Here is a 16,974-nt window from a genome sequence, read left to right as displayed (position 1 = left end):
TCCCTGGTCAACTGGGGGTCAACAACCCCAGCCCCCAGCACTCTGTAACTTTCCATACGTGCCTCTGTGGGACTGCTGACCGTTCTGCAGCAGGGGTTCCTGGGCCACTGAAGGCCATCTGGTGGCCCCAGGTTAAGGGGTCCTCTCTGGGAAGGACTTCCCAGAAGGACTAACTTCTTAGTCCTTCTAACCTGGCTACTGTTCTTACCATGTATTAAGCTCCTCCGATGCCCTTTATACTTTATAAGCAATAATGATTGTTAATACAGGACACTTACTATGTGCTAGATACTATTGCAAATGCATTGTGGGTATTAATCCACTTACTCCTCACAGCATCCCTGGAGGTTAAGGTGATTAGAATCTCCCCCCATTTTACAGATGAAATTGAGGTCCAAAGAGGTTAAGGAGCTTTTCCAAAGTCTCATTGTGGACTGATACCCTCTCTAGCCAGCAGCTGGTTTTCTAGTTCAATCTCCAGGCTCCCTCAAGGCCTGAATCCAGAGCTTGGATGCTCTGACCCTGATCCAGGCAGCCATAGAATGAAATGAAACCAAACAGCCGAAGGCGAGCTACCCCAGACAAGTGGCCAGCAGTAACTTCCGGGGACCCCAAGCCTTGCTGCAGCCTGTTTCCACAGATGTCTTTTCTATTGCCTCTGCCAAACCCATTCGTCCTTCTGACCTAGGTGTTGCTTCCTCCATGGAGCCTTCTTGGCATCCACGAGTAGGCTGGATGCCCTTTCCTGCCACCACTCCATGTGGAGTGCTGGCTCCATGTGGAGTGCTGGCTCCTAGAAGTTTCCCGTCCCAGCCCTTATCACTCAGCCCTTATCACTACAACTACCAATCTACATAGCTGCCTCCCTTCCAGACTGGATGTTCCCAAGTGGGCAGGGATCATTAAAGTCTTACTTTGTTTTAAATGATTTTTTTGAAAAACAATTATTTTTATTTTTGAAATGAACATACACTCAGGAAAGTACATAAATCCTAAATGTAGAGCTCGATGAATTTTTACATACGCAACCACGCATTCAGATCAAAGCAGAACACATGGGAAGTGCCCAGGAGGTTCCCTCGGTCCCCTCCCGGTTATTAACCCCACCCCAGGAGTAACTGCTGGTTTCACACTGTCGCTATAGTTCTGCCTTTTCTGAGACTTCAAATAAATGGAATCACACAGTAATACTTTTCTGTGTCTGGCTTCTCGTGCTCACGGTTACGTCTGTGAGATTTCTTTCTTTCTTTTTTTTTTTTTTTTTTGTGAGATTTCTTCATGTTGCTGAATGCCCCAGTGGTCTGTCCTTTTTACTGCTGTGCAGTATTCCACTGAATGAATATACCACATTTCTGTGTCCACCATATTGTTGATGAGCGCGTCAGCTAGGAAAAAGAACATCTGGAACTCTCATTCTCGCTGGTGGGACAGTAAGTTGCTACCATCACTAAGGAAAAGTCTGTGTCTATCATCGATAACAATGATATATATTGATATCTGTAATACTAACATATGTTGTATTTATCATTGTCCTATATCTCTCATTTACTAAGCACTGAGTGTGCACCAAGCCCTGTAAGCTGTGTTACCCCAATCCTCATAATCACCCTAAGAAGTAGATAGTTGCCTTCTTTGAAATAGCAGTATGGTAGCAGCAACATGATGGGATTATCATGAAGTTGAACACTCTGACGGACTGAGTCCAAAGCTGACGTTTTGGAAATGCTGTTCGTGGTACCTCTTATTGTTATTACTGAAGGACACCGGGCCCGGAGCTCAGGAGCCTGCATTCATGTCTCCCTGAGATAACCTGAGTGAGTCATCTCAGCAGCCTTCAGCTCCAGGCCCCTGGAAGGCCGACATCTGCTAGCAGGGACTTCCGGGGATGACACAGGGCACACTCTTCAATCAGACCCAGGCTCTCACTTCAAGAAGATCCTTATGCTTGGGGGGGGGGGGGGGGGGGGCGGAACAGTGCATCAGGAAGGGTCTTGGGAGTGTTTGGGAGCCCTCTGCGACATGGGGACCTGCCGCTTCTGCCAAGTTTAGTTCACAAGGTACTTTCAGGTGATGGTCTCGTTGCCCTGGAAGGTCCACAAGGACTTGGCAGCTGTATGCTTCTCAACAACTCACCCACAGAGATGAGCAAGTGTCTCCCTCCCCCACCCGCACCCCGGGACTCTGCCAAGAGCTGGGGGCTGCAGCCCGGAACTCCCGGGAGGGAGAGGGACAGCGAGCGACCAGGGAAACCCAGGAGCACGAGGCTTCTGGCGGCAAGTTGGGTGAAGGACACACAGCGGGGCAGGAGGTGGAGAGGAAGTGCGGGGGGCGGGGTGCTCCAGACTCCGTGTTCACCGGAGACCCTGAAGTTCTAGGGAGGGAAGAGCAGCCCCGAGGGCGAGTGCGCAGCGCAGGGCAGCTCCCGCCGAGGTGAGGGAGGACGTGGGGGAGGACGTGGGGCAGCGGCTGCGAGGGCACCGGGTGGGGCGGGGGTCCGCGGGCGACGGAGCTCCAGGGGAGCCCTGCAGCCCGGCCCGGGAGCCCGACGGGAGCCACCGGGAGGGCTTTCAGCCAGAGGGGCGGCCCGGGCCCCGAGGCCCCAGCCGCGGAGGTGGCGGGAGGGGCCCACGGGGGAGGCGCCGGGAGGTCAGCTCAACGAGTGGCTGCAGGGCGAATGCGCGCTCGGAAGGGCGGGCGGGCGCGCGCAGGGCAGCCGGCGCCCCACGGACGCCCCGGACCCGCGGCTGCCGGCCCAGGTCGTAGGCCCGCGACCAGGCGCGGTGACCTTGGGCACAGGCCCGCCCCGGCTCCCGGCCCGGAACCCTGCGTCTCGGGGGCGGGGAGGACGTGCCGGGAGGGGCAGCGCGCGCGGCGGGGCGACGGCCGGCGGGACCCCCGCTCCCCGCTCCCCGCTCCCCGCCAGCCCCCGCGGCCCGGCCCGCACCCTGCCGCGCGCCGTGTTTACATCCCCGCGGGCCGGCCACGCGGCCTCCCGCCGCCCCGCCGCCCCCGAGCCCCGGCCCCGGCCCCGCCCCCCGCCGCGCGCGCCAGCCGGCCTCCCGCGTCCCGCGCCGCGCCGCACCTCGCGCCGCGCAGGCCCCGTGGCTTGGCCCCGCCCCGCAGGCCCCGCCCCGCCCCGCAGGCCCCGCCCCGGCCCTCCGGCGCGCAGGCCCCGTCCGCTGGCCCCGCCCCCTGCAGGCCCCGCCCCCCGCAGGCCCCGCCCCGGCCCTCCGGCGCGCAGGCCCCGTCCGCTGGCCCCGCCCCCTGCAGGCCCCGCCCCCGCAGGCCCCGCCCCCGCAGGCCCCGCCCCCCGGCCCGGAGCGCCTCTGCCCGGCTGCGCGGCGGCGGGGCGGGCCTGCAGGCGGCGGCGGGGCGGGCCCGGGCCCTGGGGCGGCCGCTGAGGGGCTCGGAGCCGGCCGGGGCGGGGCGGAGGCTGGCGGGAGGGTGCGAGGGCGGGCCGGGGGCCGGTTCCGCGCGCAGGGATTTTTAAATGTCCCGCTCTCGGCCGGGCGCAGGAGCAGCCGGCTCGGCCGCCCGCGCGGTGTAGGGGGCAGGCGCGGATCCCGCCACCGCCGCGCGCTCGGGCCGCCGCTCCCGCCTCCCGCCTCCCGCCGCCGCCTCCCGCCGCCGCCGCCGCCGCGGACAGGGCTCGGTGAGGGCCGGGCCGGGCTCCGGGGCTCCGGGGGGGGGGGGGCGAGCCGGGCCAGGGCGCGGCGGGGTCGCGGGGTGGCTCCGGGCCGGGCCGGGGGGCGGCGGGGCGGGGGGCGGCGGGGCCCCGGGCGCGCGGCGGACCCGGCGCGGCGGGTGACAGGCCCCCCGGGCCCATCGGCCATTTTCCCGGCCGGCCCGAGCCTCCCGCCGCCGCCGCCGCCGCCCGCGCGGGGGGAGGGGTGTCCGGGGCGCGCGGCCGGCCCTGCCCCCGCCCGCGCCCGCGCCCGCGCCCCCGCCCGCGCCCTGACCCCCGCCCGGCTTGTGCCCCCAGGGCCCGAGGTCGGCCCCGCGTGCCGCGCCAGCCATGCCGAGGGAGAGGAGGGAGAGGTGAGTGCCCCGTGGCTGCGCGGCGGGGGGAGGGGAGCCCAGGCTGCCAGCGCCCGCCCTGACCTCGGTGCCACCCGGCGGCCCGCAGGGATGCGCAGGACCCGGACCCCATGAAGGACGACGCTGGCACCGACGTGTCCGTGCGCTCCAGGAAGAGGAAGGCAAATGTGGCCGTTGTGAGTACAAAGGAGACAGGTGGGGGAGGAGACCCCCTCCCGGGCCTTACCTGGCGGGGCTCCCCCCCCCCACCCCGGGGGCCCTGCCTCCTTGTACTGATTGGGGTGCCCGCAGCCTAACCACCTTTCTCTCTCTCCTCTCTCTGTGTTTTTTGTCTTTGGGCCGTCTGGTGTGTTTCCTTGGGGGCTGGGGGTCGCCCTCCCTTAGTTTTTGCAGGATCCGGATGAAGAAGTTGCAAAAATTGACAGGACTGCGAGAGGCCAGTGCGGCGGACAGGTAGGTTCACGTGCCCACCGGGCCTGGGCGGAGGGCCTGCTGCGCCTTGTGCTTTAGATGGACGCTCGGTCCCCGCTGCCTCCTGCTGGAGCTGTTCCTCTACCGGGGGCCATGGTGCTCATCCATGGGCCGAGGCCTGGCCGGTCGGTGGCATTGGCCTCGGCCAGCCGTGGGACCCCAGGAAGGCGTTGGGTTCCTCACCCGCACCTCCGAGGTTACAGATAACGCGCTGATGTCCCAAAGAACCAGAGTGGACATCAAATAACTCAGTCCTCTCCTTTTGCCCTTGAGGAAACTCAGACTCAGGGCAAGAAAGTGACCCAGAGTCCTGTGCAAGCCAAGGGCGGAGTCCATCCCGGAGCCCTGTCTCCAGGCGGGGGAACTGGGGGAGGGCTCCTGACACAGAGCTCTCCGCGGACTGTGATGCGGGGGTTTGTGTGTGTCCATAGCGACCCAGATTCTCCCCGTCCCCGCTTCTGTCTTTCGGTCCTGGTGCTAAGGACCTCCCTTCCCCCCACCACACGGTGAGCAGCAGGTATGTAACTTCCCCCCTTCTGGAGGTCCTCAGCCTGTCCTGCAGTTACCTACGGTGATGAGGACTGCTGTCCGGGGCTCTGCCTGGCCTCAGCCAGAGTATCAGTGGAACATTCTCTGTCACGATACCTGTGTCTCAACACATTTTTTAAATTGACTAGTCCATTTCTCTTGTCTCTCCGTCATGGAGTTGCCGCCAAATTTCCTGCGTGCTCGTGATATCGTTACAATATCAGCAGTTCCTAGCAGAAAAACCTTGCGTTATCTTCCTACCTCCAGAAATGGCTGGAGACTGTAGTTATGGCTCCAGTAGGGGAAGCAGCCTATCTCCAAACTAGCGGGTCAGGCCTTCTGACCCTATCACGGAGAAAAGCTTGAGTGGGAATAGTATCTGAGCAGAGGGCTCTGGTCCCAACTAGGTTAGCAGTGGGCAGCACGTCGCTGTGTTGGGCACTGAGCAACAGCTGTGGCAGCTGGTTCTGGCAGAGTGAAGGGCTTTGAAGCAGTGGGTGTGCAGGAATAGTTGTCGTCCCTGCACGTAGACCCTAGAAATTAGCAATTCTGGGGAGATCGACCTAATATCGAACAAGGGGTTGATGATTTCCTTCTCATTAGATGAAGAAATACTTTCCTTTAGGGAAGGAAATAAGACATTCCTTTCTTTTCTTTTCTTCTCCTTGAAAAAACAAAAAGCAAACAAACTTTAAGCAGGTTGATTTTTATGAGCCGTGGTAAAATGGCTCTCCACTTTGTGAAACTCGGGATTGCTTATTTTCCCAGCTGTTTTGGGAATTGAAATTTCTGAGAGTGAAGCGAAGGCATCCATATCCACTTGTTGGAGTAGTTTGTTCTCGAGGAGGACCGGAGCAGTGCTAGGGTGCCTAAAATCGGGCTGTGGGCCTGTCCCCAAAGTGTGCACATTGATAGCCGTGGTATTTAAATACTCCTATCATTTCCCACTAACGAGAAGGAATTTTCCTGGTTGTTCAGAGATTAAGGACAACAGGTTTCTGTACGTTTTGTAGAGCAGATAGCTTGAAGATTGCCCATCTATCTATGGAGCACTCGTTCTGGTTTTTCCCTGTGTAGATTCATGAAGCTAGAAGTTTGGGGTAACACAATTATCACACGGAATTTTTGTCAGGAGTTCTAGTTCAGCCCAGTACAGTGGCCTGGAGCTACTTGTGGCGCATTGTGCTAAACTCCTTATAACTCCTTCCTCAGGACACAGAGAACCTTTGAGTGTTACCTTAGGCCTTTCCTAATCAAAAGACTACCCTTTTATCTGAAATCCATTCAGCATATCCGTTTTGTTGTTTAACTTTTTGCAGGAGACCCACCTTTTTAATTGAAGTGAAATCCTGGACTTTGTAGTAGTTACTTCTCAGCACCTGATTCTACATAGGTAGTTCTGTTCTTAGTTAAAAGCGGCATAAGGGGTCGGGGGTGTTTAGAAATAGTCAAAATTGGTGTCTTGCTCTTATCCCGGTCCTTCCTAAAGTCGGATGGATCTGGCCTCTTTGAAACCCAGCGTACACTTGAGACTTCGACTTCATTATTGTGCCTCACGTGCTGGATCCTAAAGGGTCCAGGTTTCCGAACCACTTGTGGCTTGTGGGTCATCCAGTCTGTCTATGCACTGTGGTTTAGGAACTGCTGCCATTTTATCCTCAAAGGCTGCTCTCAGCCCTTTCAGCCATCTGGCTGTAGAGGGTGGCACCCAGCTTCTGCCTTCACAGCTAGAATTCATTCTCGAATGAAGAGCAGCTTGAAGCAGTTGTAATGTGACTCGTTTTGAGTCAAGGAAATGCTACCAGCACATGAGACTAGAGCTGGAAGGGGAGGTTGCCCTTCTGGAACAGCTGTTGGCAGGAGTTGTCATGGTTAATTTGCATGCCCAATTCTTTGCACCCTGGGTGGAGAAGAGCTTTATCCTGCTTTGCTCTCCTCAGCACACTGAAAGTGCTCTGGCCGCCTCTGAAAGTGGCCGGTGTGCTGTGCGCGCCCCACTACCGTATCCTCCAGGCAGCACCTGGAGCCCACATCCCATGCTCATTTCTAATTGTCCCATTTCTTCTCTGGTCAGCCTTAATGAACTGTCTGCTTTAAAACAAAAGGCCAAGAGTCTCAGACTTCCACAGGACTTCCGTGCTGGCGGGATTGTTACTTGCCGCACTGTCCACAAAACCACTCTTACGACTCAAAAAAAAAAAAAAAAAAAATTCCATCGTAGGCTTCTTTTCAGAGTAGGACGATAAACAGAGCAGCTTGACAAAGAAAACTTTGTAAATGGCAAAAGGACCTTCTTATTTTCCAAATACTGAAAATCGAATAAAATTAAGTACCTAGAATCTTTGAAAGGAAAGCATATTGTTTGCGTTTTTAATGATGGTTTATTCCCTTATCAGTTCTTGGATCCTCATTCCATGCAAGACTTTGGGGGCAGGATTCAAAGGTCTTCAGGGGTATCTGGCTTCTATCTCCACGGACTTCTTAGTATATCCTGTGACCATTCCTGGATTTGGTTTTAACTAGGCAGATATTCTTTTTGTTTTGTTTTGAGTTAAGGAAAACAAAAGGTCCTCGTTATGTAATATATTAGGTAGTCTTGCAACCAGGAGATGTCACATTTGATGGTTTTACGTCTTAAGATGGGGACACTAAATACAGATGGTAATTTACATTTTTGGTCTTTACGCTTGTGAATGTGCGGTGCGCATGTAAATATACTTTTATTGGAATTCTTTCACTTTTAAGAAGTTTTGGTAGATTAGTTGTACCTGTTAAAAAAAAACAAATCTTTGAGTTGTGACCAAATAATCCCACAGCATACCTCAGAGGTTATGCCCAGTTTCTTACCGAGCTGCAGGTGGATTTGTATAGGTGGTGGTGGTGTCGGTTTTTGTACTCCTAAGAGCTGTTTGCATTTTGTCTTAATCCCTCCTGGGTCCATCTTCCTGCTCAGGTACTGGTTTGACGGCGACAGTGTGGAGGATAAAATGCTACTGACTTTGTAGTCGTCTTAGATACTTACTGCATAGACTCCTAAGCCAGTGGCAAGTGAAACGAAAGCTTGGAGTCCTTACTGTGGCTTTTACTTACTCGTTCCATCTTCATCCTCATTTAGGCCAGAATAGGTATTTAGGCCTGGAGATTGCTCTCTAGTGTGAAGATATTTTCTGTTTTACTGGCTGTTCTACAAATCACTGAATGTACACATAGCTGGTTCCTATCAAACATTTAAGAATGTGTGTTTTCTTCTACAGCCTTGGGACAATAATCCCGCATGTGAAAACCCCTGCTCCTTGATTCCCACACCTGACAAAGAAGAGGATGAGCCAGCATACCCAAGTTCCGTGTGTGGACCGCAGAGCTTCATGCCCTCCAGAGCCTCGCCGCTGCCTCTACTGAAGTAAGTTGCCTGCCACGTGCCTTCCAGGTCTTTTGCTCCTTGTGCACAATCTCACCAAGTCAGTGTGGACGCATACTGACGCCTACTTCTTGTCTTTCGCTTGGTTTTGTTTCTTGTAGCTGGGCAAATAGAGACGAGGTCTGGAAAATTATGCTAAATAAGGAAAAGACATACTTACGGGATAAGCACTTTATGCAGCGGCACCCCCTCCTGCAGCCCAAGATGCGAGCAATTCTTCTGGATTGGTTGATGGAGGTGAGCTTGAGTCTTCCTGTCGACTGGAAGCATTGACCACTTCTAGAACCTTTGACGACCTCTTTGTGTGTCTTATACCCCATTGACACTTTTCTGTGTCTCCAAAGTACCACTCTTTTGCTTGGGTTCTTCCGTAGAAGAATTTCTGAAGTCTCTTTACCTCTTAGATATTTTGAGGTTGGCATTTAATTTTTTTTCTTCCAAGTTCAAATAATTACAAAAGTTCTCTTTTCCACTGAACTGTAAATATTGATATTTGGTCTTTAATTAAATTGCTTTTGAATCTATCCGGTGGAATGCAGATAACAGCTGTTTGATAGCCACTATCATAAGTTTTAAAAATACATGAACAGGCTTATCTTTAACAGTCAGAAAGCTTACATTGTTCTTTTTTAACTCCTTGGAGTCCATTTGTCTTTCGCCACGGAATAGCATCGTAAAAAAATAATGTATTCAAATCTTTTATTTCTCTGCAACAACTGGTCAAAAGGACAAGTATGACAAATTGTGATGGATAATTGTTAGACATCAAAAGCTATTGTATGGGCAGTGTGCCTCTCCTGGGAGGACGCGTGTGTGACCCAGTAGTGCCTGCAGGGGCACCAGGAGGCACCGGGAGCCTTGGGTGGTGGGATGTGGGCTTTCTTCTGTGATGCTGAAGGACTTCTCAGCCAGCTCCGTCTTATGAAAAAGGAAGGACATAAGGAAGTTGAGTGTCTGAGTATTCCCTAAAAACAAACACGGTGAGGTACTGTTTGGAAAGCCTCTACTCCCAGGCTCTGTGCACCCCCGTTAATGCTCATCGTAGGCTCAGATCCCCTGCTGCCAACTCGCTGGGTATGGGTCTTTGTGAGGCAAGTCATTTAACCTAGAATCTTGGTTTTCTCATCTGTAATATTTTCTAGCAGTATTTTCCTTACAGAGTTTGTATGGCCTAGACGTGGTATGTGTGAACTGCAGCGTATGTGGTTGGCGAGAAAAGATGGCTCTTCTCACCGTTACTAATTTGCTTGTCTTTCGTTATTGAAAAGCTAACATTTTCTGTACTGAGCTCTTTGGCAGGCCTGCCTACTTGAGACTCCAGGCCTCACACGTGCCCTTCTGGGCCCCCCGAGACGTTTTATAATCCCTCGAAACATTAGATGGAGGATGCTTCACTCTCCTAGGCGGCAACTCATTGGACATTGTGACTGAGAAGTTCTATTTTATATACCGCAGTTGATGCCGTATACTTTAAGGAAGGTTTTTCTCAGAAAGTCAACCAAAGAAAGTCATGTAATACCACTGAGAGGATAGGCCAGGGGGTAACCTTCGGGTGCTCGGTGGGACGAAGCTGCAGGCGTGTCGACCGTGAGCCGGGCGACGGGGGTCTGAGAGCTTGTCCCTGAGCGGACGGATGCTCCAGCTTCACTTCCGACCTCAAAGATGCCTCAGCTTGGACCTTAGAAATACTCTTTAGTGATTGATGGCATTTTCTGTGAAGGTTCTGTTTGCTGTTTCTCTGGGGCCTTTTCTCCCTATTCACCCCATGAGATGCAGCGGCACATGGGAAGGCCTGTAGGAGTGGCAGTTTTCCGAGCGCAGACGTTCGATGGTGGTGAGGAGTTGGGGCCCAGTGTTTCCTTGTCCTCAGCTCCCTCGCGTGCACCCCCCACCCCATCTCTGCAGTCCTGTGAGGTGGGCCGGGCAGGCACGGTCCTGGTGTTAGGGCTTGAGACCATCGTTCAGTCTTCCCATGAAATGCTCCTTCAGCCTATGAACACGTGCTCTTACTGACATATCGATCACAGAACGTTTAATCCTTCTGTCTGAGCTCCATCCAGGTTTTCGCCCCTGCTTGTGCTCGTGGACAAGCAAGGTAACAGTCCTTTCAGAAAAGCAAAGTTCCTCTCTCTCGATTGGGTTCTCTGGTCCTTCACGAAAACTCGCTGCAAATTTTGTTTGTTGGTTTGTTTTTGTCTCTGTTCCTCAAGTAATTGTTCTAAAACTCACTAAATGTTTTTTCAGGTGTGTGAAGTCTATAAACTTCACAGAGAGACATTTTACTTGGCACAGGATTTCTTTGATCGGTATATGGCAACGCAACAAAATATTGTAAAAACACTTTTACAGCTTATTGGGATTTCATCTTTATTTATTGCTGCCAAACTTGAGGTAAATCATTTTCAAATATTTGTTACGTGGCACACTTTGTTTCTTGAGATCTCCTGAGGTGACCAGAAGAGGCCAAATGCTTGTCTGCGTTTTTCTAATTCGAGGTCGTCTGAAGTATAAAGATACGTGCAGAAAGGGCTAGAAATTAACCAAGAAGTGAGAGAAATAGTGAGTGTATGAATCGCTTAGGTTAGTGTAGTTCCTGGTAGCCCAAAAATTGAACTTTGACCCAAGAGGACTACAGTTTTGGTGTGATTAGAAGGGTGGATGGGCCCAACTTTCAAACGTGTTGCTAAAGGTATTTAAAAGGTGACCATTTCAAAAATATCTCCACCGAGTAAAAGCTGTATTTATGTCTATTTATTGGTAACAGTGGGTGTTTCGTTTCTTTCACAATAAATGCACTTTGATCAGTGGAGGAGCTCCTGTATTTACTCCATGGATGTTCCCTGTCTCTTTCCAGGCTAGTGTACTAAAAACAGTAACTTTGGAAGTACATTGTAAGTTAAAACTATTAGAGATTTTTGCTAATTGTTTCTCCCTTTTATTTCCTTTTAGGAAATCTATCCTCCAAAGCTGCACCAGTTTGCTTATGTTACAGATGGGGCATGTTCAGGAGAGGAGATTCTTAGCATGGAATTAATCATTATGAAGGTAGGTTACAAGTTAATTTTTCAGTCCTTTTTTTAAAATGCATACATAATATCTTTTCCACATTCCGTGTGAGTGCATCTGAGAGGAGGTCTCCCGCTGGACACATTGTGGCATGCAATGTGGCTGCGTTTTGAACTCCTTTAGAGGCCTTCGGGGAGCAGAAATGTCTTTTTCTTCTCTCAGCCATTGGTCTCCTTTCTCTCGGTTTTCCCTTAGGCTCTTAAGTGGCACTTAAGCCCCCTGACCATTGTATCCTGGCTGAATGTATATATGCAGGTTGCATATCTAAATGACTTATATGAAGTGCTCCTGCCACAGTATCCCCAGCAAATCTTCATACAGATCGCAGAGGTAAGCGGCTCCGCTCCCTTGGGGGCTACCTACCCCACTGTGAGCCTGAGGAGCCCTAGAAGGGATGGATGGTGGCCGTCCGTGTGCTTCAGCCTCTTTTCTGCTCCACAGCTTTTGGATCTTTGTGTCCTGGATGTTGGCTGCTTAGAATTTCCCTACGGCGTACTTGCTGCTTCTGCCTTGTATCATTTCTCTTCGTCTGAATTGATGCAAAAGGTTTCAGGTACGTTGGCTTTCCGGTCCATTCACAAGGTGGATTAAACTTACAAACCGATTGAGCCTAAAAGTTACTTTCTTTGCAGGGTATCAGTGGTGTGATATAGAGAAGTGTGTCAAGTGGATGGTGCCGTTTGCCATGGTCATTAGGGAGACGGGAAGTTCAAAACTGAAGCACTTCAGGGGAGTTCCCGCTGAAGACGCACACAACATCCAGACCCATATAAACAGCTTGGATTTGCTGGTCAGTAGTGTTCCTTCGTTCCCAGAAAAACTCATAAAACTGCCTAACCAGCCTCCGCACGCCTCTGCAGGCAGGCGTCAGATAGGCTAGAAAGACCCCAGTTCTTTTAGTTCCTTGAAAAAGAAAACTTGCACTCGATAGATGCGATGCCTAAGTAGCACGGAGACCAGAGACCTTGTCCATCGCTCCCGGCCGTTTGTTTCCCCCGCTGCCACAGAGGGCACGCTCAGCACGCCGAGCCCAAAGGACCGGGTCTTCCATTTTCACGTTTCTCGCTTTTATTCCCAACAGGACAAAGCCCAAGCAAAGAAAGCCATATTGTCTGAACAGAATCGGATTTCTCCTCCCCCCACCGGGGTCCTCACTCCCCCGCAGAGCAGCAAGAAGCAGAGTAGTGGGCAGGACACGGCGTGAGCACACCAGCACTCTCCACCAAAGACCGTTGGGCGGGCGCGCCGCTCCGAGTTCTCTGCCGCGCCGTGGCCGAGGCGCGCGTTAGCTTTTACACATATTTAAGTGGAAGAGCGCGTCTCTTCTGCAACCGAAGTGTTTCCTTGGATGGCATTGGACAGGGAGAAGTGTTTTTTATTAAATGCTTAGGTTTTTTTAAATAAGTGGGTCGAGTACACCAGCCACCTCCAGAACACCAGTGAGTGCTCCAGATGCTGCTAAGGAGGGTGATACTTGACTTGATTGACTATTCACGCAGATAACAAAGGCTTGAAGTTGCAGAGCGCCGTGTTGCTCTTGGTCTCCCCTTGTGTGTGCTGGGTTGTGTGCTGTTGAGCGGGGCTGGTAGTTGTGAGCGTTGTGATGTGGAGCCCACACCCAGCGGTGCTGGGGGCCTGCCCTTTTCACACTATCCGTTGACAATGTATAATGCCTTTGATGAACTGTTGTTTTGTAAGTGCTGCTATGTCTATCCGTTTTTTTAATAAAGATAACACTGTCTTTGAGACAGCTGGTTTTATGAGCTATGTCTGATCATTCAGTTAGAAGTCCTCTTCGAGTGTGGCTCTATCGAAGTCTCTTTTTTAATTTCATGCTTCTGAAAGCTCACACCTTTCAAGCAAATATATTTAAAAGCAGACTTCTGAAGTGAGCCTTAGGTACAGCCTCCAATTTGGCCTTTCTTCCGCATTGCCCTGCGCAGAGGCTGCTCAGGTGGGGTTCGCGGGTGGGCCGTGGCGGCTTGAGAAGCGGCGTCTGCATCCAAGGGGATTCTTAGGTATCATCTCTGCCCTGCAACAGGCCCAAGGTCATACAGCATCTGTAACTGGTGTTAGTACTGTCTTTGTCCTTACCCATGTCTTAACCTAAAGGACTTCTGTTTGGAGAATTAACAAATGTAGGAGGCTTAAAACTCATACTCCAAAGACGAAAATGTAAAATAGAATCCTATGCAGCTCAAGGCCAGACGTCGCCGTGTGGTCTGATCCCTGACCGCTGATGGAGTCCCCGAGTGCCTTGTTAACGAGGAGGTCCCCGTTCAGCTCACACTGCATTTTGTCGAACATTCGCACAGCGGTCTTGTCAGGTTTTGTGTCTCACTTCCTTGCAATGGTTTGGTGTATGTACGGGTTCATAAGAAGGGAGGGTGAATGAGCAAATAAATCCCACTTATTTTCAACTTGGTATTTTATCTCATTTTGCAAAACTCTAAAGGGGAAAAACAGCCATTTTAAATCATTTATGTGAGGTTGGAGAGAGACCCTACTCCTTTACATTGTGATGTTACAGTTTGGCAAGTTTTATTTTTTTATGTATTTTTTATTTTTATTTTTTAAATTTTTATTTTTTAAGATTTATTCATGAGAGACACAGAGAGAGAGAGAGAGAGAGGCAGAGCCACAGGCAGAGGGAGAAGCAGGCTCCCTGCGGGGAGCCCACACAAGACTCCATCCCAGGACCCCAAGATTACGCCCTGGGCTGAAGGCAGACGCTCAACCCCTGAGCCACCTGGGCATCCCCCTGGCAAGTTTTAATACAGTGTCCTAATAAATGCATTCAATATAAATCTACATGTAATGGTATTTAGTCAAATGTTACTCCAAGCTAATTATTTCCTCATTGGAGGCAGAGATGCTCCCACCTTAAAAAGCAGGGAATTTTTAATGGTGACCGTGTGTAATGACTTTCTGGAAAGATCCTAAAAAGTGGTTAATTTACATTTGGCATTTTGTGTGCAAAATTATGGCACTGAGAACATTTCGGTTTCCAAAGCCTTGGATTAGTTTCAGGGCTTGACACACGAGGGGACGTGGTCTGAACGCAGGTCTGGGGTAGCACTTCAAACACGCTTTGGCCCTTGTGTCGCAGAGCGTGGCCGGACCTGCTGAAACGATTATGCAAACCTGAGAGTGCTGCATTTCTGGACATCAGGGCTCTTTGTTTTTGTTTTAGTAATGGCAGTGTTGCCACGGGCAGCTCTTTTAATCATCGGTGCTAATACAGGATCCGGCCTGGGTGGATGAGTGAATTCATAGTAATGCGTCCTGTGGCTCTGCCAGGAACCCTGACAGCCACTAGGAAGGAACACCAAGTTTCCGTGCTTCAAGGAGCTCTTCCTTTTGCCTTGTGCTTTTTCCTTTAGTCGTCAGCACAAACGTTGGTCCCTCGCTGGTCGGCTCTGCATACGCATTTGCTAAGTCACTATCTTTGTTCTGCAATTCAGCTAAGCCCAGCTGAGGCCAGGTGATGCCAAACCGACGACATCAGGGTGAAAATGGGAGCTCTGGTCAACCTGGGTGAGCAGAGATGGTGAGCAGAAAGGTCCCAGAGAAGGGGGTGGCTTGGCCCCTGAGTGCGACTTCCTTGTGTTAGGGGAGAAAGAGCAAGTTATTGAACCGACGGTGAAGGCTGACTGGATTGCGGTCGAGCAAACCACATCCTCGTGTCACGCCCCGGCCCACAGGTCCCTCGCCAGACCTCCCACAGGTGCTCCGTGTCTCTGTCCCCTGGCCGGAGAGTGAGAACACCGGTCCTCGGGTAGTGGGTGTTGACGGCCTCCCAATGCCATGCTCCCCGGGGACCTGCACGGCTCATGGGTGCGTGGATTTCACACCACGTGGCTACGTGGTGCTAAGGTTCACGCGGACGTTCAGCAGAGGAGTAAAGCTGCTGAGCCCTTTGAGATTTGGAGCAAGATGTACCCCCGGCCTCTCCGACACAAACGAGATTGGAGTTTATTCGGGCAAAATGAGGCTCTAGCTCAGAGCAGGGTTGCAAAGAGAAATCAAATCTGATAATGTCTAGTCATATTTACCCAACCGTGCATTTTCCTACCACATGCTCAACATTTTGAAATTCAAATCACATTTATACCTTGGACATTGTTAGGAGACTATTTTTATCCGTGCTGTAATCATCTAATTGGCTGATTACAGGTCTCAAATTGCCACAGAGAACTCAATTTTTGAAAGAATTGTCCTGTTTGATCAAATATGTTATTCAAGCAAAGCAGTCATTGTTGCACAAGGTTACCTGCCAGCCGGAGCTAACCAGGAGTAATAGCATTAGCAGCCTACACTTAAAATCAAGCATTAGCTAATCTGCCGGGGACAATGGAGTCTTAAATATAATTTGCCGCGGATACTTCAGTCCCCGCGCTGACAGACAATTGCATTTCGTATTCAATGAGCACAGATTTTTCCTACCTCATCCCGATCCCTAACGTGACTCCCGGAGCCTGCGCCGCGCTCGGCTGCCCGGGCCCCCAGGGACCGTCCCCCGGGAGTCGGGGGAGGGCGGCGCCGTCCCCTGTCCAGCCCGCGCCCCCTCCGCACCCGGCCCGCCCTGCCGCCTGCCCGGCCGACACCAAGTCCCCAGAAGGGGCGGCACGGACCGCAGCGGGCTCAGCTGCTGGGGGCGGCCGGGCTGCGAGCGGGTGCCCTCCCTTGGGAGCACCCCCCCACCGCGGGGCACCCCAGCTCTGGAGGTGAAAGACTGCGGGGTGCAGCCGCGGGGTCAGGGGGCCAGGGCCGGGCTCCTGCTGTGTCTCCCCCTTCCCCCCCCACCCCCGGCCCTGAGTCAGCCGAGGAAGCAGGCGATGAGGCGGGGAGGTAACCCCGCGGCCCTGGCGGCAGGGAGCTGGGGGCCGCGGCTCCGGGCACCGGGGACCCGCCACATGCAGCCGCCCTTCTTCCCGGCCCGCCTCTGCACCCACCACGGAGACTTCTGTCCCGCACCTCTGCCTGTAGCCCGCCCGCAGCCTCGAGGCCCTCACCGCCACCGCCACCAGGGACCGCCTCTGTCCCAGTCCTCCTGTCTCCCGCCGCGGGCTTCTGTCCCCAGGCCGCACAGCGCCCTGCCTGAGGCCACCCGAGGCCAGCTGAAGCCAGCTAAGGCCACTAGAGGCCACCTGAGGCCGCCTAAGGCCACCTGAGGCCACCTGAAGCCAGCTAAGGCTGCTAGAGGCCACCTGAGGCTGCCCAAGGCCACCCGAGGGAAACCCTGGGGCATCCTGGCCACACCCAGCGCGGCTGACTGCCCCTTCCCTCAGCAACTCCTGCCCTGTCCCCTCCCTCCAGCCACACGCCAAGTCACCAAGTCTCGTCCCTTCCAGGCCTGACCCGCCGCCCCCACGGTCCAGGCCAGCTCGCCACGGGCCGGCCGCCTCCCAGGCCCGCTGCCCACTGTGCAGCTCCCGCTGGTCGGCCTCCGC

The 16,974-nt window shown here is 53.1% G+C and overlaps 1 protein-coding gene across 2 annotated transcripts; it reads left to right on the top strand.

Moving 5' to 3' along the window:
- The first annotated feature begins 2,364 nt into the window (after positions 1–2,364).
- On the top strand, positions 2,365–13,281 carry CCNE1 (cyclin E1). Of its 2 annotated transcripts, none has more exons than XM_072783073.1 (12): positions 2,365–2,430; positions 3,983–4,038; positions 4,127–4,214; positions 4,423–4,491; positions 8,292–8,437; positions 8,557–8,692; positions 10,700–10,846; positions 11,405–11,500; positions 11,717–11,851; positions 11,963–12,074; positions 12,154–12,311; positions 12,603–13,281. In XM_072783073.1, exons 2-12 carry the CDS (start codon positions 4,016–4,018, stop codon positions 12,723–12,725), a joined length of 1,233 nt encoding a protein of 410 aa, XP_072639174.1. In that variant the 5' UTR covers positions 2,365–2,430; positions 3,983–4,015; the 3' UTR covers positions 12,726–13,281. The 2 variants fall into 2 exon arrangements, with proteins under 2 accessions (XP_072639174.1, XP_072639166.1); XM_072783065.1 differs by lacking the exon at positions 2,365–2,430 and adding an exon at positions 3,568–3,652.
- The last annotated feature ends 3,693 nt before the right edge of the window (positions 13,282–16,974 follow it).

Source organism: Canis lupus, chromosome 1, assembly GCF_048164855.1.
Source record: "Canis lupus baileyi chromosome 1, mCanLup2.hap1, whole genome shotgun sequence".
In the NCBI taxonomy this organism is placed as follows: domain Eukaryota; kingdom Metazoa; phylum Chordata; class Mammalia; order Carnivora; family Canidae; genus Canis; species Canis lupus.
This window is presented reverse-complemented; position numbering and strand designations above follow the sequence as displayed.